Below are 27,408 nucleotides of genomic sequence, written 5' to 3'. Positions count from 1 at the left end.
ATATTACAAATACTGAACAAAATGTTCTATTGCTATGCAGTTACTGGTAAAATAAGTAATTAAATCAATAAGTATGTATTTAAAAAATGCAGTTGCTTCCAATAAGCATCCAGCATTCTTCCTTAGCTTAGAATGACTGACTTATAAAGGTTTGTGTTTCAGTGATATTTTGCAATCCAGTTCAGAGGGAGGAGCTATGATTAAAATGTAAATGTCCTAGATAAAGGAGCTCAACAATCTTCTCATTTACAACTACTAATGTAATCTGCATATCAAATAAACAAAATTAACACATCCCTGAATCTTTCTTTCACATTTCTGAAGGGCTATGTGTGAAAGATGCAATGAGTAATTTAGAATGCAGCATACAAAGAAGTTTAAGAGTTTCTCATTCTTGGAATTTTCTTCTCAAATGCTGAGTTGCCTTTTCATTGGTGAATCAACTAAAACATAATGCAATCCAAATGCTATTTCATTCTATTTATAATTTTCAAATAGCTATTTTTTTGAAGGTCTGAGTATACATTAAGTGTTTTGTTGATAATTGCATACCAAAATCATCTAATTCACATAGATTGAAAAGGCATACTATGTAGCTATGGAATCACATTACAATAATTGAATTTGCACATCTAAGCTTTTAAAGAAAATTTATATGATGTATATACGGTTTAAACAATGTAAATATTACATTTTGTTAGGGTAACTAGGGGTCCACTATTGAACTTCATATTCTGATAGATCCTACATTTATTTCCATAAATAGGTCAATATAAATTTACTTATATATTTTCATGAAATTTCATTAATCAATTTATTATAGTATTATATCTGCCTACAAAGAAAACTTTGAAAAGGAATTAGAGCCAGAAAGAAAACTTCTTTTATAGCTGTATACATAATAATAGCCATATTTCATTAAGTATACTTTGGGATTTAAAATCTAATTCTTACATATTTTCTTCTATGCAGTTAAGCTTAGTTAAATATCATAAATACAATATTAGCGTATGAATTAAAGAAAACAATTCTAACAGGTAGATTCCATTCTAAATAATGTTTATTTAATTTAAGGGATAGATAATATAATTATAGCAGATAATGTTGTAATAGCTCTCCTCTCTACTAAGTCAGTGAGGCATTTCCTGCCTCATTATGACCCTACCACCTACCTTCCCCTCCCTCTATTGTTTATCCTTCCATAATCATCTTTCTCCTTGGTAGTTACTAATCCCTGATTATACCTTCATTTCCAGTCTCAAACTTTGGTTGCTTTAGGTCATACTGGCCATCATTTCCACTGGTGAGGTAGAGGAAAGATTAATTCAGTTTTTCACTGTTTATATATCATGTCACATTAACTCTTGGGATATTGTGATTCATACTTGGGATACTATCAGATAAAATGGTTGAGACAAGTACCTTCACCTTTCCACATTTTCAATGAACTCAAGAAATATCTCCTCTTTAGAGGAAAACACAAAATCCTTGTGTGGGTAAAACTGTAGTATTTCCAGAATATCTCGCCTGGCTTTAGTGCATCGACATATCAACAGGCATTCCTCAGGGGTGGAGATTTGTAGTTCATCTCCATATCAGTGAGTAATTACCTGGGTGACCAGGGGCTTATCTGAACCTGAAAGGTTGGGGGGAGGTCTTGCTTGCTTCTGCTGGAGCAGAAGAGGGAAATGTTTTAAAGACTATTATAAAAGCCTGCTTAAAGCAGCATAGATTTATCTTCTTGGGCAAGAAAGTGTTTCTATGCTGTTTGCCTCTATTTGCTCAATAGTATTAAGAGGTCCTATTTATAGATCTTCAAAGCTATTCTTTAAGCACAGTGAAAAATTTTTTCATTATTTAGTGTATTCAAATTGCATTTCACAAGTTAGCTTTCATTTTCCTGCAGATAAATGAAAGCAGGCAATAAATATGTTATCATATAATCTGAAAATCTATTTTTTAAAAAAAGCTAGCAGTTATTACTATCAAATTATCATCAAATACAGGACTTCTTAAAGGAAATGAAGTGAATTAGAAAAAATTTTGGAAAAATAGTACAAAATCTTTGCCTCATACTTACATTTATAATTCACATCCATTTGTTTGCTTGGCTGTTTAGCATGTCTCTTCCTGTACTGTGAGTACCATAAAAGTAGAGACTATGTTTTATTCACATATATGTCTGTGAATATATTTTTTTATGTGCTCAATACTTATTGTATGTATACACACGATAGATACACATAACACATATGGTGTATATATTGTGTGTAGATATGTACATATATTATGTGTATATATATATATAATGCTCTATTAGTACACTATACGCTAGAATAACAAACATTTGTTGAATAACAAATGAAACTTTAAAATCCAGTCTTTAGGAATTTATCTGATACTTTAATCTCTTCTACAATAAATTCCCATCAGTACCCCAACGTAAGTTTACTTCATATGAATTCTCTCCACTGTTCAGCTTTTTATTTACCTTCTCAATTATTATATCTATGTCTCATAGGCCTTCTTGAATTGATATGTAATGAAAGGTAAACTTGAAAGTTTCATTTACCCCTAGCCTTTCCTCTCTTCATAGTACCTGTTTTCTGGCTTTTGGCATATGTTACCATAAATGAACACCAAATGTTGAGAGTCTACTGTGAGCCAGACAATGTGTTTGGCACTGGGAATAAAGAGAACTATTTACCTGGGGAGGCATAATTGTAAACAAATAATTAACTACACAGAGAAGTGATGACAGAAATGTATACACTGTGTCATGTGAGTTTGAACAGGATGGCTGTGCTTCAGGAATAGTTAAGACAGAAGATGAAGGTAGAAGAAAAATTTCACATTAATTTTTATTAGAATCTCTAAGGAAGACTGCAGGGTCTCACTGAATGTGAGTAGAACATTCATGGTAGGCAGAATAATCAACTGGTACATAGGCAGTCTCCCTGCCACTCCGTTTAGTTCTGCAACTGTCCCAGAGGACAATAAAACCACCACACTGCTCCAGGCCACTCTAATGGTTCTATGTGGCAAATTTCATCATATCTTCATGTTTAAAGTTTTACTCAACCCTCATAAAAAGTTCAGAGATTTTAATCTAGTGTAAAAGCCCTTCATAGTCTGACTGATCACTCCATTTGATCTGATAATTTCTAACACCTGTTCACGAGTGTATATCAAATCTCATGATCTTTGCAAGGTCTATGTTCTCTCAGGCCAGAATCCCTCTTCTGTCTCACCCAACTAATTCCTACTAACTTTTTAAGACTAAGCTCAATCATTATATTCAGAGGAGCCTTAAATAGAGTGGGCACCACATAGCACCCTGTTTAAGCTTTTTTACATGTTTCAGATTGCACCATAAGGATGTGGCCCCTTCCACTAAAGACTATTTGCTGATAACTGTATCTCTTGTCTGCCTCACCTGTGGAGGGCACTAGCTATTGGGACTCTTGAAAAAGTAATCTACACTCTGGGATAATTTAAATGGTTCTCTACTGCCTTAAGAAAGTGAATGTTCTCCATATTAACTAGCTACTAACTCTTGTGTAATCATAGAATTTAAGTATTCAAAAGAGCTTTATGGCTATCTAATGCAATGTTTTAAACATGTTTTTGATGTTCCATATCACAGCATGATAAATACACATAATTGTACATCTAAAACAACAATTCCACAACATACTTCTTCCACTTACTACTGATATTATAGAAAAAAATTAATATCTGATATTATTTCATAATTATTTAATTTAGCAAAGAAAAAAATGAACAATACCAAAATAAACTAAGTAATAAATCAATAAAGTAGCCTTGTGCTTACCCACAAAAATGAGCTCATATTCCATTTATTAAACTCCTCCCACATTTTACAGAGAAAAGAAGTCAAGTCTTGAGAGATAAGTGACTTGTCCAGACACATGAGAACAAAACTGTATCTCAAACACATTTAAATTTCATGCTATTGCTCTTTCCACTGTACCACGATTAGAAGGGCAGAACTTCTGCTAAGAAGCTACAGAATGTCTAACTCATTTACTGTTTGAGACTGAGAGACTCTGCCTTTGGGGAAAATACTTTTACTAGGAATCTCGATGAACTCACTGGTTAACCTTCTTATTTCTATGGCACAATCCATAATTTTTCATAGAATATCTGTATTAAAAACAATACTGATTTGGAATCCATTTTTAAAAGATACTTAAAGTCCTTAGACCTATAAACTCTGGATCAAAGCTGTTGAGGTTTCAATGCAGAAATTTCAGATTTGTAATGATACTTTCAAAGTAGAACACTGAGTGAGAAGAGAAGATGCTGTAAGTTGGGAAGAGGAGAATGAGGCTGATGGAGAAGCATGGAATTCTGAACAAAAAATAGTAGAACTTGAAGTCCTTTCTTAATTTTTAAAAACTGAAATTGTTAGCATATCATATTTATATGAATATTGTTAAATATGTTAGTTAAACATGTAAGTTGTTTCCAATATACAGTTTGGTTTACTCTGCCCTTATCTAGTCTGTTCTACACTCTGGGATAATTTAAATGATTCTCTAGTGCCTTAAGAAAGTGAATGTTCTCCATATTAACTAGCTTGGTGAAGAAGGAATAATGCTTGTTTTTAATAAGTACAGATAATATGTTATATTATGCTATTATGAAAGGGTCAGTGGTGGGGAGCTTTATGCATGAAATGGACAGTTTTTCTCAGACTCATGCTATTATTTGAGAATAAATTAGGAAGGGCAAGAACACTTATCATTTAAGAGTGCCAGAGATTACAGGCTTAAAGTATTTAACTGAAAACAAAATCAAATGACTGTACAATTATAATTATCATAGAATCATGATAAGTTTGAAACAGTGCAGACCATGTGGGAAACTGGTGTCTGTAGAGAGGTCAAGGGCTTCTTTGAGAAGCAAAGTTAGGCTAAGCAGGTGTTTGAATGAAATCACTCTTATCAAATATCAGTTTTCATTTCTGAGTCTGTAAAACAATAACCTGAAGTTACCTAAATGTAAGTATAATTGCAAATTTCTTTACCTTAAATTCACTGATCAATTATTTTGGAGTCTAATTATGACAAATGTCACATAGAGTTGATTTTATTAATTAAATAATTATTTATCAGTGAATATTTTTATTTTCATCAAGCATTCATTTGAAAACTTTTTACACTTGAAAACAGCAACAAAATAAAACTTTAACACAAAATACAGTAACACACACACAAAACTTTTCATTTTAAAGCACTCTGCACCAGCCAACGTCTGTCCTGTCTGACTCAGGAGTTGTTTAACCTCTGTCCTTGTTGATAGCTGACTGAGAGAAGCTCAATACTTACGTGTACATTATGGACCCAGGACTGGGGCAGTTTCTATGCAGTCACCACTTCATCTGTGTCAGTCAGGTTAGGGCTGGGAGGCTGTAAGATAATGAGAGTCACTGGCAATAAGAACGGCAACAAGACGGACAGGTTTAGTGACTGAGGTCTGTAGCCCTGATAAGAATGTGATCAATTTTGGGCCAGCCAGTTCCACACAGTGAGGTGTTTGTTGATATCCACAGAGAGAAGCTCCAAGTTGTAGAGGGCACACACAGCTGCTGATGATTCAGAAGGCCTCACCTGTCCCACTGGGCAAGTACGATCAGCACTGAGGTGTGACTCCAAATATTAGAGTACATGGATGGCATTTCTTACTTCATTAGAATTGTTACGTTTGTCCTTTCGAGGCATCCATGAAGTGCGGTGATGTGGAAGAGACCTGGGCTAGGGGCCAGGGTGCCTGTCTCTGCCGCCATGGTCATGGAACCATCGGCAAGCTGCTGAGCTCAGTAAGACTTTTGTCATAAGCAAAATGGCAGGACTCTATTAGCTATTTCTAAAATGATCCAATTTCACTCTAAAGAGACACTTTATTGAATTTATTTACCCCCAGAAAGGCAAAGTTTAAAACACCTCTTTTCTCCTTTGTCATCAAGAATAGATTAGTCCATCTTAGTATATGTGTATTCCTCAGTATTGATGATCAATTTAGATAATTGCATTTATCCACAGAGATTTTAGTCTCATACATGAACTTGTAATGAAGATCAGTAAAGTTGCAGGATGGATACTACAATTTTAAGATGTGCTTTTAAAGGATCAGAGCCAAGAGACAGTAAAGAGAAAAAAGAAACAAAAAGCTTTAAGCATGCCTATTTGTTATTTATACAAAACACTTTTATCTAAAATACTATAAATATAATATGAATATAATATCAACATTTGCATTACAATATCCTACTAAGGCATTAACATGAAATATATTTCCTAAGACATTTTAACAGTCAAGGACACTTAGAGTCACTTGATATTTAACATTTTATAATCAAAGATCACAGAAGCTATTTTATTTTCAAAAGCTGAAATACAGAGTTCTACTATCCACCTCAGGAACTGTTCCTGCTATGCCATTCTCTTAAATTATCTTCTATTTGATTTTAAGGGTTCTATTTATTTGTTTTTTTTACCCCCTCCTTCTGCTTTCAGAGAATAAGTAAAATAGTTCAGTGAAGTCGTTCTTGGCCCATAATAAAGCCCTCAAAAATATTAGGCACTTAATTCTCTCTCAACTTTCATTTTTCCCCCTAGGATCAAGACTTTATTGCTCGTTGTTTTCAACACACTTCAAAAGTGGTATTTTCCAACTCTTTGGCTTATACAGTTCTCTCTTCAGTAACATATTATCTGTAGTTCTTTAAGTGCAGTAAATATATTAAAAATTGATGTGTAAGATACTAATGTAGCATATGAAGATTTTTTTAAACAAATGTTCCTTATAATGCTCAGAACTCAGTAATTTGTCTTATATACATGAAATTACTACTTGTAAATTGAAATTCATTGGTTCCCAGCACCCTCAGCACAGGTTGCTACATGTGGGCAGGCACCACACTGGTTTCTCTTGCTGCCTTGCTGATTGACTTATTATCTGTCAAAAGTAATGAGTGTGTGATGCAGAATGCCAACGGGGAAAAGTCCACAGTAAAATGACCCTGCATCAGGACATCAAGGGAAAGTTAAGATGCTCCCGAATGGATGATGCTTCTTCAGTGTCCAAAATAAACAAAAGGACTCAAAGAGATAACTTTTAGAATAGAATCTATATACAATTTATGTACACTTCCCTTTAATTATAGATTTTACAATAAGTTAATTATATTTATGAACTAATAAATAGAGGTATCACAAGTAATTTACCTCATATTTACTAGTAGCCTAAAGTTTGATGGCTCACCTTAAGTTTCACTTTGTACCTAATAAGACAATTAGTATAATATTTTGCCATTGAAGAAAGAACTTATGGGGTTTGTGGGAGGATCACATGTTCTCAAGTGTGACATTGCCGGAAGGTGGTAACATGGAAGAAAGACGACATCCTTAAGGAAGACAGTGAATCCTGTAGACTACAATGAGTGCGTCATTGGTTGAAGGAAAAGGAGAACACATTAGGTGGCTTTTCTCTAATGTATTAGAAGAACTGGTTCATATTATTTGTCCAGACAACTAAGACAACAAAAATGGAACACTCATGCTAAAATCAACTAATCTCCATGGATCATTTCCATCTGTTCATTAAATTATGGAACTAAAAACATAATATATGTGCAATTTTTTAAATCTCAAAACATAGATCTTGGAGTTGTTTGAGTCAGTGTTCAAGCCAATAATTTTTCTTCTCAGATCCTAACTGTTTCTTTTGGAATATATTTTATTTTTAAGCAAAATATATATTTCACATATAAGAGAAATTACTTTACTTCCATATAATAGTTTAATTATTTCATTATAATCATCTTCATTGTTGTAGACATGTTCTATTATTATTCAAGTATAAAATTCTAAAATGATATCCTTGCTTATAAATATCTGTATTTGAACTAAAACAATTCATCAGTTTTAAGCAGTACAGTTAGATTTTGGAACTAACTTACATAGCAGTCTTTGGACAATCTCCTCAGAGATTTGGAGGTTCCCAATATGTAACAGTAGAATCAAATAAACATCAAAGATGAAGAAGATATCATGTTTTATATCCTAGAAATTTTCAAAACCACAAAATCTTATAAAATTTCAGTTTGTATTCTTCATAACTGAAAACTTTTGTATTTAAAAGTACTGCTGCCTAAGTTCTTTTACAAGTAATTATAAAATATATTTCTGCATTCTTATATGTAGAGTTTAGTTTTTTAATACTCTGTGTTCAACCCATCTAGCTAAAGATTGAGAACATAGCAGATGGGTAAGTTTGTTATACTGAAGTGAATTGACTGATATCAGCACCACTGAGAATCTGTACCTAATACTAAAATAGCCATTTATTTTCATTCTTTGGGTGATGTTATTGGAAAATATTTTATGTACAAACTGTTTCACTTGGGAGAAAAATGAGTAGGTTCCATTTTAATGGAATTACTTGTGTAATGTAATGGAATAATACAACTTCAAGGCAAAGTTTTAGAAATTCTTCTTTTATACTTTCAGTATATTTACAGTTTACAGATTGCCTTTGTTCATGATACTTTCAACTCCAGTCCTCCATAAAGAATAACTCATGTAGATAAATGGCTTAGTAACATCTGTATAGTTGAGGAGGTCTAAGAATGTATGTTCCTGGGGCTTTATGGTAGCAATTTGTAACTACTGATTGACTAACACTTATCATTAAAAAGAAAACTTGAACCTGATCTCTAACTTGACAAGCAACTTGAATGCTAGACAGTAGAGTAGGCTATAAGGAAAAAATAAAAATAACACACACTTCTTAGTGCCAAGGATCCTTCTACCAAGATAACCTTAAAAACTTCTCTGAGCACAATGATAGCATCAAAATCAAATGTCAAAATCACAGATTGTCAATAATACTATGTCAACAAGTGATATAGGAAGGGTTTCCCTGGGTCTTCACAGATAGTGTGTGGGCTTCTCCATCATCAAACAGATCAGATAATTAATATCCAGGATGATTGGAATGGCCAATGAACAAATAATAGCCAAACTCATGAATAGCAACAGAAAAAAAAACAGCAAAACAAAAAAACCTTTCTGGTAGATAAGTTTGACATCATAATGCAAAACTATGAAGGACATAACTCATGAGTGTAGGTGAGATTGCATTTCTTCCATACTGATTCCCCTACATCAAACTGATGAACTGGGAACTCCACATCTACATTTTTGCTTCATCTCCCAGTGAATGCATCAAATTGTCCAGGAATATTCTTCCCCAATAACTGATGCATTTCCTGGACTAAAGAAGTCATCATTGCCTTTCATCCTCTTTATTGGTATTCAGCCTGTCTTAGGGTCACAATATGGTTTCAAGTCATTTTTTACTTGTGTACCATTAACTGTCAAAGGTACAGCTGGCAGCTTGCTGGGTCACAAATAGAAGTTTCATTCTGAGCATTGCCAAATGATTTTAAGAAATGTTTCTTTCCTGGAGGAAGGTATTAACGTTCACTAGAAGCACAATGCTATGAACTTAGTCATCAAGGGTATTTTCTTGCTTAAAAACATGATGAAGTTACTAGTTGGAAATGGAACAGCTAAAACTATTTCCTTGAGGAGATTCAACAAAGAGGTGGGAGGAACCAGAGGAAGTAGCCACAGGAACCCTATAGCATGATTCCAGTTTGTGCTAAGATTTCTTCACCAGACATGGGACCTGAAGCTATCATTTGTAGGCACATAGCCAGACTAGTTTTTAGATTGAAGGGGAGGCAATTGGTTAAAAAGAAAATCTATAAGAAAGTGACAGAGATATGCAAAAGAAAAATTCCTTTCCCCCTCTATAATCTCCTTTCCAGGATGAGGAATAAAAAAATACATAATCACAAAGCTAGGACTCTAGTGACAGAATTGACTGGTACCTCATAGTTGTATGTCTGACTAATGCAGATAACATTTCTAGATCTCATTTTCTAGACAGATGATGGATGAATAGATAGGTAGGTAGGTAAATCGATACATAGATGATGCACAGATAGATAGATATATAGACTATAGATAGTGAGATAAATCTAGTGTTTAGACTAGGTCTGGGGACCATGGATATGTTTCAGTTGGATATACTGAAATCACTGAAATATCTTGTATATATGTGTGTGCCCTTTTCTAAAGGAAAGCTTTATTATTTCACTAGATTCACCCTGGGTTCTATGCTGTAAGACCTATTAAGAGCTACTGAAACTGATGACTTTGAGGTCCTGTGGATTGGTTATATTCTATTCCCCCACATGTAGCACCCAACCCAACTCTAATCTGATGCTCTGATAATTCTTACTTGCTTGACCATTTATTCTTCTCTGGAAGCCTCAGGGGAAAGTGCATAGAAAGGCTACTTCTCTCTGTGGAAAAGTTATTCTGAAATTTTGAGACAGTTTTGATGATGTATTTATGCTTGTACTATGTTTTCTTCATTTCTTTTCTTTCTTTTCTCTTTCTTTCTTTCTATACATACATAAACTGCATTATCTTATGTGGATAAAAATTAATGTACCAAACTCTAAAAGAAAAAGGAAGAGGAGAGATAAGAGAAAGAGAAGGAGAAGACACAGAAGGGGAAGCAGAAAAAGAAAGACAAGCAGAGAGGGAAGGATAGGAAGAAAGGGAAAACAAGAGAAGAAAGAATCCAATCTGGATATATTGCAGATATATTCTCTTGGCCACATAGTTAAAAATTTTCACACTATCCTTAATGAGGAGAAATGAAAATTTATATTAATATTTTATCATGTATATAATGGTTGCACTTTTTATTTTTAAATGATTGAACAGTTTTATCTGTATAGTTCTCATTCTAAATTATATCATCACCCAAAATAATCAAACCACTCTGCCATCTGTAGAAATTTCCAAATTAAGGATTCTTTAGGAAACTGGACTCAAACTTTCATTTATTCATGAATACAGTCATTAAACAATATTTCTTGAACACCAACTATGTGCCAAACAGTGTACTAATTGCTAAACACACTGTAGCAAACAAAATTAATTTCTGTTTGCAAAGACTTCACAATTGAGCAAAGAAGACCAACACCAGGCAAAAAATCTTAATAAAATATGTTGTGATAGAAGTCCAAGGTGCTACAGCAGCGTACTTGACTACTGTAGCGACCATTCGAGGAGTCAGAGAAGTCAAACAAACCATGTTTCCTCTCAGTGAATATTCACACAGTTTTATTTCATTCTATAGTTGAATTAGTTTAAGTATTACTGACCTTGCATTTCATATTGTGCTAAGATAGTCTTTAACTCTGTGAAAGCCTTGTGAGATAGATACAAATATGAATTCATAAAATATTTTATAGATGTATGTAGTTTCTGCATTTCCATAATTTATCAGGCTCACTTCTAACCCCAACTTAATAATTAGGAAAGAAGGATGGGAGATGAGAAAGAAGGAATTTTACCCAATGTTTTTTGTTTTTTATATTAGGTACAGAAAAGCCCAAGAACTCATAACATATTCCAGAAACAGTAATCCAGTTTTATAGTATCAAACCATATTTCTAGCTTCGAATTATGCATTGTTCCCTCAACATTCTTTTAGCTCGTTATTATGTAACTTTTTTTTAGTTATTATAGTACCTTAGGCTCAAGAGTTTTAATAAGTATCAATAAATATGATTAAATTTATTATTTTAATTCAAATTATAACTTTCTGATATTCTAAATTAAAACTACTTTGACTTTTATTTTGTTTTTTTTCCCCCAAAATATTATGTTGTGGGGGAAAGGGAGGTGTCACTATGAAATTTCATGTTTTAGTTACCAATTTTCAGTCCATACAGAGAAGAAATTTAGAAAGAATGGTGATCAGGTTAAAAATCATTTTGATCCTTTTGCTCTTTAAAAAATAATGTAGAATTAAGAAATTTCTCCTAAATCAAACATTTGTGGTTGAATTTTACAAAGTAGGTATATAACAGTGTCATTTGCTTTCAGAATTGTTCATTTTGTGAAATGTGAATTTAATGTATTCCAATATTTTCTAAGTGATGTATATAAGGACTCCATCATGTCCCATTCACATTTTCCTGTGTTTTATTTGTTGGGTAGATTCACTGCAAGTTTGCCCTGTAAGCTTTGACTATTAATTTAGATTAAGAGATTATATGGCCTTATTTCACCCACTCGTATACTAATTACTAATAGATGTCAGTGGAATTATTACAATTTTCATGGAAAGTGCAGTTTCAAGTTATATGAGTAAACAATTTGGGGACTCCAAATTTATTTGGGCTATCAAGGAAATATTTAAAATAAAACTTGAGAGTAACTGGGATATTTTCAGAGTTTAATTTTACTCTTAATTTTTTATTACTTAAAAAAATTTCTATGGAAGGATAGAGTATGAAACATTTAATCTGGGAATGAAGGCAGAATTAGGCAAATATCTACCTCTACTATCAATCTGTTGAATGCAATCATTGATGTCCTGGTGATATTTAGAGAGCTCGGTTTTCTCAGTTTGATAAACCGTGATTGGTTGCCCTAAGCTGTGCAGAAAGCAGTGTGACTGGTGTGATAACACTTGCATAGTTCTGCTGATTATATTTGAGATAAAATCTAGGAAACATTTCCTGCTTGAACAATCAAACTTACAAGCTTTGTTTTTTTCCTATCTACCTCTAATTATTGACATTTAAAGTGAATCTAGACTATTCTGCTATGGTGTCCTTGAAGAGAAGGGCTCATGTTCCTTAAGCAGGGTGAGACCCATGGTTACCAGCACAGATTGGGAGGAAACTGCACAAACTCATTTTGCATGTATTTTAACTCTAAAGAATATTAAGAAGAAGCAAGGCATCTCTAATGTTTAATTCCTTGGTTGATGTTGGCATCTTGTTCAGCCTTAGATGTCAGGTCATTGGTGCATATGACATCTTAGACACCCTGAAGAAAGACTAGGGGTTTGATTGGCAGTGGTACTGACATTTGTTCATTTGCTTTCATCATATTTTGATGTGTTGCAATTTATGTGTATTTGATTAGGTCAATTATTTATATATAAAATTATCTGGCCTTAGGTAGACTCTCCTCCGAAATGGAAAACATAAAGTGTAAATAATAAACAAATCCAGGTTTGACCTACTCAGAACTATTGGCTCTTTCAGAGAAGCATGGGAGAGAGTGCAAGCTTTTGTTTCTAATACATTTAAATAATATGATGCATCCAGGCTCCTTGTAAAATATAATTAAACATTAAAGATATGACTATAGTCTTCTTGGATTAATACCCACTCTTCTAGGCTCTTCTTTCTCCTCATACCCCTCAGAGTTAATCCCTGCCATTGTTTTAGTATATACCATTTCAGATGAGAAAGCATGAACTGTGAATATGATTTACTAACATTTTCCAGTGTAACTTTCAAAAAATCATTAGGTGTTTCTCATTTGGAATCAAAGAGACTGAGATAGTCTCTTCTTTATCAAATGATACTAGATCTGAGTAAGACAGGCTAATCTACTTTATATTCTTACATACTAGATGTATCTTAGTATTTTTGATAGAAAAATAATGTGTCAAACTGATCAACACACCATAAAGTCCACTGGCAGGCTTCAATACAAAGAAGCTATTTTGTGACATGAGCACAAAATAAGCATTTATATTTCTTCATAATTTTTAAATTGAAAAATGTCCTTTAAGACCTCAAGTAGGGGGTTCCTATACTAGGTCCTCTGGATTTTTGTCTGTTTCAAAACAAATTTCTTTCATGAGCTAATTCATTCTCATATATAGAACTACCCTCTATCTAGACAATTTCCAAATCTGCATCACCACTGTACTCCCTTACTGAAATTGTAGTCCTGTAGATGCCTACTGAGTTTTTGTTTTATTATCTTACCATGACTATCTTCAATCACATATTAAAAAAATATTTTCTTGACCATTTAACTATGTGCCAGGCATCTAAAAAATATTTTCTTGATCACCTACATGTACGGCTGCTCTGTTACACTGCTAAAGGTGAAATGGTAATGACACCACCTAGCTCTCAGATAATTTTACAGTCTGATTGGGTATATCAAACAGCCACAAATCTTTTGTGCCTCCAAGCTTCTTTTTGTCAGTGGCGCCACCCAACATCCCAATTATCTACACTCAAAATTTAAATGTATGCTTGACTCAGCCCTCAAGTTCATTCTCTATATCCAGCCAATGCTTTTGATAACTATTTTAAACTGTTTCTTTGGTCCATATATCCCTTCCTCTTCCTAATCTAGTTTAGGCTATTGTAACAGTTTCCCAGCAGAACTTCATGACTTGTTGTTTTCTCCCTCCAATTCTCCTTCATGCTTATTAAAGACTAATTGTTCATAAACATGACTTTGATCATGTGGCTATTTAAAAAGTCTTTTAATGATGCCTTATTTTCCATGTCTTCAAGAATGCACTCTAACAAGACTAATCACTCAGTAAATATATCATCATCATCAATAGTTTAGTTGTAGTGCTATATTACTCTAGAACTCTTAGCTTCGTCTCTGGTAGACTTCTCTAGCACCTAAAATCTATGGCACACAATTTTGCCCTTAAAGATAAACAGATATACACTTTTGTGTTATTTGCTATTGTCTTCTAATTCTAGTTTCATCTCTTTAACTGCTTTTAAAATCTTAAAAGAACAGAAGCTGGATCTCTTGCTTCTGAGATATCTTCTAGTGTCTGGTATAGACCTGTTGCTGGGGACCAACTACTCCTTGACTGATTGTCTTATTCCATGCTGAACTATAATTCATATTTAATCTGTACACAATGTCTGGAAGTTGGAAATGTGATCTATCCCCTCATTTTACTTTGATCTTGGAAGTTAAAATAAATTTTCAATACATAAAAATTGCATTGTTAGCTTTCCAGAACTGTATGAATTCTGTGTTTCTTAGCTGCTAAGAAAAAGGAATCTTCGTATAAATTATGCTTAAGAAAAAATCAGAATAGCCATTTCCTCTAAACATTTTACTTCCTGAATTGGTAGCTGATTTAGGTTTTGCAGTGACTTCTATATTATTCATAAGTGGCTTACCATCTTTATTGACAACTTGATAAAAGAGTCTAACTCTGGTATATAATAACTTGGAATTTCCATTACTGCTCTAAATCAATAGCACATCAAGGTTGGAATCAGGGGTGGTAGAAGCAGTCTACTTTGCATGCAGGAAATAAGGAAGGCAGATTTTCTATAAAGAATTTAAAAAAAAAGGAAACTCAATAAAGTTGGTGTGGTTATTAATATCACCATGCACCAGTAATTCTAGGCAAAAATTATTGATAAAATATTCCTCTCTGCTGGGGGTGGACTATTCTCAGTAATGCCCCACTTCTATCTTCTATATTACCTCCTATACCATGCTCTAAAGTTAGCCTTGTGGGCATTAGATTTTCTGATCAATTTTGGAGATTCTGACACATCTTAGTGCAGCTGTATTTTTTTTTTTATTTTTAACTATTTTCCACAATAAAAATATATCAGCACACTATACACATGGATAAACATACATGTTTCACAAAACAGTAATCTTCACTACTGACAGGTAATGGCACTGACTTTGAAATACATTGCTCTCATTTGATCCTTAGCCATCCAAATTAGAACTACCAAGCAACTTTTCTAGAATGAATTCAGTAGTTCCCCTGGAGTCCCATGAACTAGATATAATTCAAAATAGGGACTCAACTAGATTTCTGATGTTGAGAGCTAAAAATGGAAATCAAAGAGCTGATTTACTTTCCTTGGCCTCTGCACCAGGCATAGACAACAAAGTTAATAGTACACCAAAGCGATGTCTAGGCTGAGGGGTGGGTATTGCCCAAAGGCCCCCACTCCCCGACCTTTGCTCTTTGGCATTTCCATTCCCAAGTCAGGCACTGACCTGCATTCATCTCTCAATTTCTTCCCCACTTACACTCCCCATCTAAAAACATATTATTATCATTGAACTCTGGCCAATTACTTATTCCACTCCAAATTCACATTACACTGAAGTTCATTTAAAAGTCCAACCCTTTTAAACTATGTGTTTTGTTTCATTCATCTCCAACGAGCGTACTAATTCCTGAAGTATCCCTATCACTGTGCACAATTCAAGTACTTCTCACTGGAGGAGTTACTTTATGCCCATAATTCATGAATGAAGCCAGTCATCACACAATGTTGGCTAGCCAAATTTCCTCATGAAAACTGTAGTTAGATGCCTAATTAAAAGCAAGATGAGAAGTTTATGCTTAATGACACATCTAGAATATTATAAATTATTATTTCTTATCTACTTTTTTGTTTAGGATAGAGACCAGTTTTAAACAGGGATTTAATCTTTATTATAAAACTTCCAGAAATTTATTACAAACAACTAAAATTTTATCAAATTTACTTAGGTAAAGATTTAAAAGAGAATGATTTAGTTCTCCATGAATAACCATTCAGTTATTTTATATCAAGTAAGAAGATGATCTTAAACCTGATTTAATAGGGATTGTACGAATTGATTACAAATTAATATGCATACCTTAATCGGTTATATTAATACAGGTTATCATTTTCTCTGAGTCATGTTTTTTCTCATTGTTAAAATGAGGGATTTAAATATCATTTAACAGTTTTCTGCATGTTCACGATAATAAGATTTGGCATGAATTTTAAGGACATTTAACTAACAAGAGGCTGGAAGGTAAAAATACTATTTGCAGACTGATTTTCTACACAGAAAATACAAGTTAATTTAAGAATTAAATAGCTAAATTAATAAAAGATTTCGAAGTGACTTGATTCAAAAAATAAATATAGCAAACTTAATAACTTTTTCAGTATTAGTCAAATGTAAATAATAAAATTTACACTTATTTCACAAAAGCAAAAATGATATAACTAGTAATGGCTTTAGGAAATGTGCAAAAACCACACAGAGAAAGCTGTACACATTTTACAGAGAAGAAAAAATGCTGTAAGGATATGGAAATATTACAAAGAAAGAAACATTTATATAAGGCTGAACGGATGATTTTAGTGAAAAATGGCAGATATAATTATTGAATAAATGGAACATTTTTGAAATGTAAAATATCATATTAGGTTTGAAGACAAAGAAACAGGAGGAGTAGAAAAGAAAAAAGAAAATGAGCAAAAAACAATTTATAAAAAGAAAGAAAGTGAGAAAAGGAACATAAATTCTGAAGGTTACAATGCTCACATTTCTTTAGGCAGAAACCTCAGAATGTTCTCAGATCATAGCTCTTTGAATGCTTTCTATCTACAGTCCCTGGGACTCCAGTTTATCAACCTTACCCAAATAATCACCATCCATAAGAATATCCACAAATGTATGTAAAAAATACATACATTTTACAAAACAGGTATAGTAGCAGCAATTAGGACAGTACTACTTGGAAAATTAAATAAAGTTCCAAATTTGATTTTCAGCATTGACTCTTCTCACTTCTAATTTAATAAATTGACATTAACTTAAAATTGGGCACTCCTAGTGGACTGAAGAAGGGTAAGATCGCCAATTCAGGAGTATGGAATTTCTGTAACATTGCATTTCAGTGTTTCACACTCATCAAAGATTCATATATCAGAAAGTAGAGATCTCAAGAGAATAAATAGCAGTATAATGAAAGAGTATTTAACTAGGAAACCAGATTCCAGTTCCAGAATTAATCACACACTGACCTCACAAAGGTTATTTACCCCCTCTCTGGACATCTGTTTCCATGTCTGCCAAAATAAAGTTTGGACAACATGATTTCTGATGTCTTTTTCTTTTCTAAAATAATTATAGTTTCATGGTCTTAATCACATGATATGAGAAAACTAAGACTATTTGTGGTAGGGTCAAATAAAGTTCTGATCATCAAAAATATATACTACTAGAGGTCCTCAGTGTGATTATTAAAATGATTGTATTAAATGCCTGTGGTCAGGAGATAAATATTATTTAAACAACAAAAAAATATCACCCAGAGCGCCAACAAACTTCTTAAACAACTTCAGATCTGCTCAGTCATTAGATGCATAATTACTATGTTATATATGTGATGAACTGAGTCAATGAATGAAAAAGATAAGATTTTTTATGGGCTTATAAATTTTTAACATCTACCTTCAAGGCTCATACATTAACACCCTATCATTGGGCAGCTCTGTTAAGCCTTTTCCCTTGCAATGATTTAAACCACCGCTACTCAGACATTTTGATCTCAAGACCATTTCATACCCTTAAAAACTGTTGAGGATTCCAAACAGGTATGGTTTATCTGGACAATTTATTTCTTTGTGTTAGAACTTAAAACTAAGATACTTAAAATATTTATTTGTTGACAAAATTAAAATAATAAACCATTTAAAGTGTTTTTATTTTTAAAAACCACTTTCAAAAAAATTATGAATCCTGTTTTATGTCTACTTTTTAACTTACTGTATTAGTGTGTTGTGTGGATTAAAGTATTTTAGGAAACTTTGTTTTACACAGAACTGTTTGATAGCCTTTCAAAAAATTGTGGATATTGTTTGATTCTACACTAAAAGTTGAAAAGTGGTAGCTGGATGTTAGCTGTTGCAATGTAGAATTTGAATCCGTATCAATGAAATTTTTACACTTTATGTTAAAATACATCAATTTCTATTACATTTTGAGTGGATTGTTAAGTCATATGCATAGGCTAATTATGAAGTTAACTCACTAAATCCACATAATCATGCAGATCTCCCAAATGTTGACACATTTCATTATATAATATCAAAAAACCATAGTCCTTAATATCAACACAAATCTCATTTAAAAAGGTTTTAAGTATTGGCAAGCTGTCAAATTTACATGGGATTATACAAGGTTTTCAAAATTCTAGTTTCCACTTGAGAGTTTGAATTTTATCATAAACAACAAATCGTTTGTTTTCATTGAAGTGACAGATTCATTTCATTAATTTCCACTAAAGAACTAAGTCTAAACATGATTTGTCTGTTAGTAGCTCTTGAAAGTAATATTTTTTACTGTTTCATCAAGAACAGGCTTAAGGGAACTAAAATTCTTTTTTTCTGGAGTGTTGAAAGCAAACAGTATAACTCCTGGTGCAGCCTTGGTCACACTGAGGTGTTAACAGCTTTAACCATCATTGTTTTTGTTTCATCAGTACAAATGTCAACACAGCAAAACCATGAATTATACTTTAATTTTGGTATCAACAACCCAGTAGAGTCTCAGGGATTCCCAGGAGTTAATGGTACACACTTTGAGAAGTACTGAATTAAAATTTTCAAACAAAACAAATGCCCTTGGAAACCTCACAAGATACTTTAAATTGACTGAGTTTACTTCTAAGCCATAAATTGAAATGCCTGATCATTCAAGGTTCAAGTAGAAAGAATGAAATTTGAACAAGACAGATTAAAGATGTAAGCGCAAGACGTAAATTAAAAACAAAATCATACTATAGTGAACTATAACAGGGCATAAGGAATAAAACAAATGAATTTTAAAATGTTCATTTAATCGTTTTAACTATTGTTTTCCATACCTTTAGTTTATAGTCTTGAGGTGGTTCCTTCATTACACAGCATCTACTTTGGTTGTCAGCTATTGGAAATGGTCCTAGAATGCAACTCTAGAATCTTCCCTCTGACATCTAAAATAAATGAAAGACAATGCAAAGTTAATCTCCTCCCAGGACTTAATCCTTTAAATGTGAGTCAGGCATGGGCCATGGTTTCAAAAGGGTTCTTGCCACTCTGAAGCTAGTCACATGACATCTTTCTTTAGCCAATCATAGGGCTATGTTGAAAACAACAGCTGGTCAAGTGAGGTGTTTTCTAACACACCTGTAATCATCACTGTCATTATTCTTGGCTCTCTACCAGAGAGTTCTGAGGAAAACACATATGCCATCAGGTCTTTCAGCTTCCAACATGTAGAAAGAAAATACTGTGCTCTTTCTATACAAAGGTTAGGTGGTTTCATCAAAACCCACAGTAGGTCAGAAGTGAAAATATTAATGCAAGAATTTGGATATGGGATCCTTATTTCAAGAAATACCTTTTTTTCTCATTAGTATTTCTCTATTCTGCTGAAGAAAATGAATAGGAATATCTTCTATAGTAATGATTTCTAGAGTATTTGCAAGTACATAAAATGGCTTTATGATTGATTATTAAATATCTGCCAATGAAACATTATAGAATGAAACTAATATTTATTCAGTTCCTACTACTCTAAGAACATGCTTTTAGGCGCTAAAGATGTAAAGGATTGCGCAGACATTATTATTACATAAATTATTCACAGGACTGTTAGTGTTTGATTAAAACAACTAATTCAAAAGGTTACTAAAGCTGGAGCGGTGGCGGCAGCGGCAACGGCAGACTGCCATGGAGCCAGGAGCAGCGACCCGGAGGGAGCGCTAGGCGCGGGGCGACGCTGGCTGAGGGGACCCGGCGACAGTGTGCAAGGTACTGGTTTTTGACAAGTTTGCACCATGCGTGAGTATAGGCTAGTTGTTCTTGGCTCAGGAGGCGTTGGAAAGTCTGCTCTGACTATCCAGTTTGTTCAAGGAATTTTTGTTGAAAAATATGACCCTACAATAGAAGATTTTTACCGAAAGCAAGTTGAAGTAGATGCACAACAGTGTATGCTTGAAATCTTGGATACTGCAGGAACGGAACAATTTACAGCAATGAGGGATTTGTACATGAAAAATGGACAAGGCTTTGCATTAGTTTATTCCATCACAGCACAGTCCACATTTAATGATTTACAAGATTTGAGAGAACAGATTCTTCGAGTTAAAGCACTGATGATGTTCCAATGATTCTGGTTGGTAATAAGTGTGACTTGGAGGATGAAAGAGTTGTAGGAAAGGAACAAGGTCAAAATCTAGCAAGACAGTGGAACAACTGTGCATTCTTAGAATCTTCTGCAAAATCAAAAATAAATGTTAATTAGATCTTTTATGACCTAGTGCGGCAAATTAACAGAAAAACTCCAGTACCTGGGAAGGCCCGCAAAAAGTCATCATGTTAGCTGTAATATACTGAATGCATTGTAGCTCTGAGCCAGGTCTGAAGAACTGTTGACCAGTTCAACAGTGCCAGCATTCCAACTTTGTTAAACCTACCAACATCTTAAATGGACTTTCTGTGGTGGTACCCTTTAAGAGGTGGATGAAAGCTACTGCATCTGTTTGCACATTCTAATCACTTTCCAGTATCACGAGAGATTTTTACTTATATAATAGTCCTAGAGTATGCAGCTGGTAAAACCAGAGGCTACAATCCAGTATTACTGCTAAGAGACATTTTTCATCCACCAATGTTGTACATGTATGAAAGTATTTTAACACACCCCATACTTTGTATTGGAGAGAACAATAATGTAAATCCTAAAAGCACCACTATTTTAGCATAATAAAAGAAAGTCCAAAGAGCTCCTATATAGACTACTCCAGATAACTTCGTTTCTTTGATACTTGTAGCTTATTGTAATTTTTTTAAGAAATTCAAGGTCATTATCATTGTATTGTATAAATAAGTGCTTTGATTAACACAGCTATATAGTTTTTTTAATTTTTAAAGAAACCTGTGGAGACAGGTTTTTAAAATATGATAGTCCTTTAAAATATGATAGTCTTTAAAATATGAGTGTCTTTAAAATATGACAGTCCTTTCAGTATGTCTTAGATTTAAAGATGTTGCCTTTAATATCTGTTGGGAAGGAAATGTCCAGACTTTTCAAATCTCTTATTATATGTTTCCTTTTTTGTTTACATAGGGAACAATGTTTATAGTTGTGTGTACAGTGGGGGTCTACAACAAGAAGTGTGTATTTTCAAACAATTTTTTAATGATTTAACGGTTTTTGTAAATCATTTTCAGGCTTCTGCAGCTGTAGATTCTCACTGTGAATCCCTTGCTTGCTCATGCATAAGTGTATTTGCAATACCAAATATACAGGTTTAGTATTTTTGCCTGTTAGTGATTGTTTCACATGTGTAACGTTTCGGTTGAGATGTTAAATGGTGGAGGAGTACTGCGGATGTGAATGTGGGAAGTAATTTTAATCATGTGTAATTGGTTACAAGGCCTAAGTTGCAGTAACTATTGCTGTTTTATTTAACAATGCCTTGTTGCTTTGTATGCATTAACGTTTGGGTGTAAAGATTGTGTGTCTATCCAACAGGGAGCCACAGTATTTAAATTGACCAACCTAATGTTAAACTACTTTGAGGTGGCCAAATGTAAACTAAAAGCCTTAATTAAAGTGGTGCAATTTTGTATAACTTAGCATCAGTAGTTCAATAAATTTGGATTGCCATGCAAGGGCTTGCATTATAAAAAAAAGGTTACTGAGCAAGCGCCCCAAGAAACAATTTGCAGCTGCCTTTCCACTTTAAATTATTGCTTATTAACAAAGGAAATATGTTCTATCTACAGTATACTATGCTATAAGCGTTACTTTGGCAGCAGTAGATTATGTCTAATACTTGAAACATAAAACAACTAAAAGTTATGTGACTCCTTAACAATTGCTCATTACAAGACAACTCAGAAATATATATATATTATTTCTTACTTCTCCTCTGCTATTCTGCAAGATAATATATTGAAGTATGAGTAAATAGTGTTTGTGACCTAAGGTAGCTGAGCAGTGGGGGCCTCAGAGTCATGGTGCATCTTCTTGACCCTTGCTGTTCTCTGGTCTGGCCCTTGGACTGGTCCACACTGAGGTATTATTTGTCTTATCCAGCCTGGGAGATGCCGTGATGGCAGTACCACTGTATTGGTCCTGGTCATTTGTTCCTGGTCACAGACTCCCTCCTCCCTGCAGCCAGTTTAACTCCAGGCTTCTGTCAGTTTCAGGGCTCTCTCAGCACCTCCACATTTCATCAGAGTACAGGGGAACAACTTTAACTGTTAGAACAGTACCCTCAGAGTAGGCCATAGGGCCTCAGGGTACCCATCCAGCTATTTCCCTCCACCTATGGTGCAGTGTGGCTCTTGTGCTCGGCAAAGCCACATACAAGGCTTCTCCTAGCACTTCACAGCTTCCCCTAGCTATCAGAGCCCAGCGTTCTTGGGACCACTCATTCCTATTTTTATTTGCCTCTCCACTCACCCTAGAGTGCTCCCTAAACAGGGAGCGAAAAACAGGATGTGAGCATTCAAATTCTCTTGCCCAACTTGTTTCTTTCTCTCCACAGTTTGCCACGTCAAAAAGAATGGCGTGTTCTCTTCCTCCTTTTCTCCAATACAGACTTACTTGCTTCTAACTTCCTTCTCTGAGATAATAAGCCTCAAAGTTTGGTTTGAAGAAGGAAGTAATATCCTTCCTATGCTATGGAAAGAATTTAATGGTCTTGTCTAGACCTGGCCCTAAAAGGAACTAAAAGAATTTGGGAAATACTTTTCTTTCTTGACAAAGCTTAGCTTTCAAAATTAATGCCTTCTCTCAAACTGAAAATTAATCCTGCTTTAGATTTTTAAAGCTGCATCTTTTTCTTACAAAATTTCTATTGTAAAAATCCTAACCCCAAGGCAATGGATTCTTGGCATGATAAGGAATTATTCATGCACAAAACACTGCAAAAGAGTAAAGCACATTAATGTAATTTTTAAAAATATTGTCTTATTACATATACTTTGCGATCCTTGATTTCCTACAATAGTGTGATTTTTACAATATAGTGAATTGAATCTTCTGGAGAGTAATACTATCTCCTATTTTTTCTACGAATGGAAACCTAGATTTTCTAGTCATTTATTTTCTTTTATTTTCCCTTCCCTCACCCCATCTGGAACAACTGGACATTCTTTTGATCTCCTTGAATCTAGGCATTCATGTTTAACTGTGGTTTACCTTTTGATATATTACTGTAGTCATAGGGAATTCCAGTCAAGAAATATATTAGAAATAGAGTGTTATAGTGTAAGATCTTGCACTCTGAAACTCTCAGGATTTTTTCTTGAATCATTAACTCTCATTTGCTTTTCTCTATTAAAGGCAATACCTTACATTATTAGATTTATAAAATTATAAGTCTGCATTCAAAAATTATAATAGAATCTGTCTTTAATTACAGTATGAGATAGCCACCGTAAGTAAATGTGCTTAATTTATACCTTGGTTAGGCTACAAAGAAGATAAGTATGAGCAAAGAAAATAAGGCTGATATTTATAATACTTTTAGGTTTTCCCTAAGATCATTAAGTAACACTGAAATAGTCTTCAGTGTATCTTTTTAATGAGTTCTCTTATGGTGAAACTGCATATGACTTACAGCCCTGTTGAGATAATTAAAGGACACATCGTTGTTCCTTTCATTTCTTCATAGAACAATTCTGTTGGACACATTCAAATCATGAGAAGACTTGAAATTAATAGATATATGCTATCGCCACACATATAAGAAACTATTAACAACTTAAAACTTTAAATTTCCAATTAGGAGAGCATGATAATCAAGGTGAATCTATCTGTTGAGTTACTATGTCTGTCATGTGCTTTATTATATTATCTTTAATCCACACAACAGCACTTCGAGTTAAGTATTACTAGTCCTTTAAGAGATGAGAAGTTAATGAACAAACTCAAAGTCACACAGCTAGTAAGTAGTAGAGCTGAAATTTCTACTTTCATAGATTTGCTTTTTCCACTATACGATGTCAGCCATTAATCTGGGGAGAGATGTTGAGAGATGTTAATCTCTCCTCTGCATTAAAGTTTTCTACATTCTTCCTATCCAAAATTTAAGCAAGGGCTGTGGAGAGGTGGTATCAGTGACTGCTAATCCTACTCAGCACTGCTACTACTTCATATGTATAAGAACTTCCAGTTTCAACCAGTGAATGGGGAGCCTCACAGACTCTATCTGGCTGGTTTCCTAATGGAGAGAGTTGACTCATCCTTGGCCTAACCACCATTTTCTGAAGGGTAAATTTTTAAAATTCAAATGACCCTCTTATCTGAAACAGACTTAATGACATGGAAAGATGGAGTTAGAAAGAAGACAGGGTAGAAACCCAAATGGCAAAGAACTATTGACCTATTTAAAGAGAAATACAACCAAGATAAATAGTTTGGACAGCAGAAATAAATTGCAATTCACAATCCTGACTGCCCAAGTAGGCTGAGCTCTCAGCTGAAGGGATAAAAATGGTAAGTAACAAAGCGAACACAGAGGAATGGAGGACTCAGCTCAAGGCTACTTTAACACTGAAAAAAAACAATTTTTTGTCAGTGTAACAACTGATACCAAAGCATTTGGAGTCCCTGTGACTCAGCAAAGTGAAGAAAGGGCCTTGACTCACGTGGAGACTGGGGAGACACATCCCAGACCAGAGGGAACAAGGAGAACAAGGTAAGTTACTCTGATTCAAACTCTTCGACTTTACTTCCTTAGTGTAATATTTTAGTTCCATTTCCTTTACTCCCTTTAAAAAAATGTTATAGACCACAAGAATGGAGATAATGGGTCATTATGATCTGAGAAGGAGGGCGTGTACTGGAGAAGAAGGGACGTGTTCTTGCATGTGTGTCTTTGGGTTTTGTGTGTATGATAGAACAAGAACTCAGGGCTGAAAAGGGAGCAAAATTAGGTGTTTTAATCTTTGAGCAATTGTGTTACTTTGGTGGAGAAATATTGATCTACCAACTCTAAGCAGAAGAATCGAAACAAATCCATCCCATTGGTTATATTTAGATCAGGTTAGGAAAGGAGGGAAAACAGCACCAATCTATAATCAGGGCCTAAAAAGTACAGTTGCTAGGTAAAATACAGGATTCCCCATTACATTTGAGTCAGATAAAGAAATTTTTTTTAGTGTAAATATATTCCATTCAATGTTTTACACATTCCCGTGTTCCTGAGCTGCACTGCCCAGGCTTGAAACCCAGATGGGCTTTTCATTTACTATGACAAGCAATATTTGGACATATTTATACTAAAAAAAAAATATTTTTTGTTTCCTGAAATTCAAATTTAACTGGGTGTCCTGTGTTTTTATTTACTAAATACAGTAACTCAGATAAATATCTATTCAGTAATTGAGTTATAGAACTCTCTGAGATTTCTAGAACGTGACTGATGATTAATCCATGACTATATCTTTAAATGTGCATTGTCCTTAGTCTGTGTGTGTTTATGCAGGTGTGGAGAGAGAGAAAAAGATGAAATTTAGGTGACTTTGGATGGAGAGTAGGATAAGAAATACTATTTTCTGTTTCAAAAACAGAATTTACTTTTGTTTTATTATAATAATATTAGTATGTTTAAACAATACAAAATTTAGAAAATACATAAGCATACAAAGAAGAAAAATTTTTCAATTAAAAAATTTTTCAATCCCGTCAGCTGGAGATAGTAACTATTGAAATTTTGGGTTATGCCCAAATTCTTCTTCCTCTTCACTCCTCATTTCCACAAATATAAAACTGTTATGAAATCTTAAAGCTGTATAAGTGCTAATGTTTACTGAGTACATAAATACAAATGCTAGGCAATTTATAAAGTGTGTCATGGGGATTAACTCATTATATCTTCAGTGAGAACTCTGTGAGATAGGCCTTACTTGGCTACCATTTTACATGTGGGGGAACAAAGCAAAGAGAAATTAAGGAACTTGTCCAAGGTCACCTGGCCAGGTGAGTGGCCCAGCTGGAATTTGAATCTGGTTAGTACACCCCTGAAGTATGGTTTATGGACCCTCCGGTGCTATGACTGAAGGAATGAGCCTCATCCACAGCCATTCATCCATTATACATGTAAGCCACTGTGGATTTCAGGACCACAGTCTTCTTTTCCTTCTGACTTTGGAATAAAGCATTAACCAATAGAAAGAGAGAGTTACTGCTCCAGTAGAATAAGCCATCGGAAGTTTCTGATTAGCCAGAGGTTTAAGAGAAAATCCTTCAGGAGCGAGTTTTTCTGTAATGGTACAACATCATAACTAAGAGTATAACTTCTGAATTAGATATATTTGGGCTTAATTCTTGGCTCTGATGCTTATTAGCTATATAACCTTGGATAAGTAACTTTTCAAACTTTAGTTTTCTAACTCTTTTTTATAGGGATAGTAACAGTCCATATTCTAAGGATAGGTTCATGATAGTGAAACCTGTGTAGTCTCATGGGACACCTCCCACCAGAAGGGCTTCTGCTTGTTTTAAATCTCTACTGTTGTCATCTTGAAATTCTTAATAATTTTATATTTGAACATGTGCATAAGCAGAGGCCATACACAGAGTGACAGTGAGTACATATAGTTGTCATCAAGCAGCAGGGCCCATATCTGTGGACTCAGGTCCCCGGGCACAATGGGCAGCACAGGTGGCAAGCAGTGGGCCCTGTTGTCCAGGGTGC

At 34.1% G+C, this 27,408-nt stretch overlaps 1 protein-coding gene and 1 pseudogene across 2 annotated transcripts in view; one reads left to right on the top strand and one right to left on the bottom strand.

The window, feature by feature from the left end:
- Positions 1 to 19,737, bottom strand: part of LOC108392643 (transmembrane serine protease 11F) — a 76,394-nt gene extending 56,657 nt beyond the window's left edge. For both annotated transcript variants that reach the window (XM_017653003.3, XM_073237517.1), the window contains exons 1-2: positions 19,576 to 19,737; positions 5,355 to 5,435 (exon numbers count right to left, since the gene is read on the bottom strand). In XM_017653003.3, the coding sequence (XP_017508492.2) occupies positions 5,355 to 5,362 (8 nt within the window). In that variant the 5' untranslated portion in view covers positions 5,363 to 5,435; positions 19,576 to 19,737. The remainder of the gene's footprint in view (positions 1 to 5,354; positions 5,436 to 19,575) is intronic.
- A 636-nt stretch (positions 19,738 to 20,373) lies between these two features.
- LOC108392641 (ras-related protein Rap-1b-like) lies at positions 20,374 to 21,522 on the top strand (annotated as a pseudogene).
- Positions 21,523 to 27,408: the final 5,886 nt, after the last annotated feature.

The sequence above is a fragment of the Manis javanica genome, chromosome 5 (genome assembly GCF_040802235.1).
Source record: "Manis javanica isolate MJ-LG chromosome 5, MJ_LKY, whole genome shotgun sequence".
In the NCBI taxonomy this organism is placed as follows: domain Eukaryota; kingdom Metazoa; phylum Chordata; class Mammalia; order Pholidota; family Manidae; genus Manis; species Manis javanica.
Note: the sequence above shows the minus strand (reverse complement) of the source record. Positions and strands in the feature narration are given on the sequence as shown.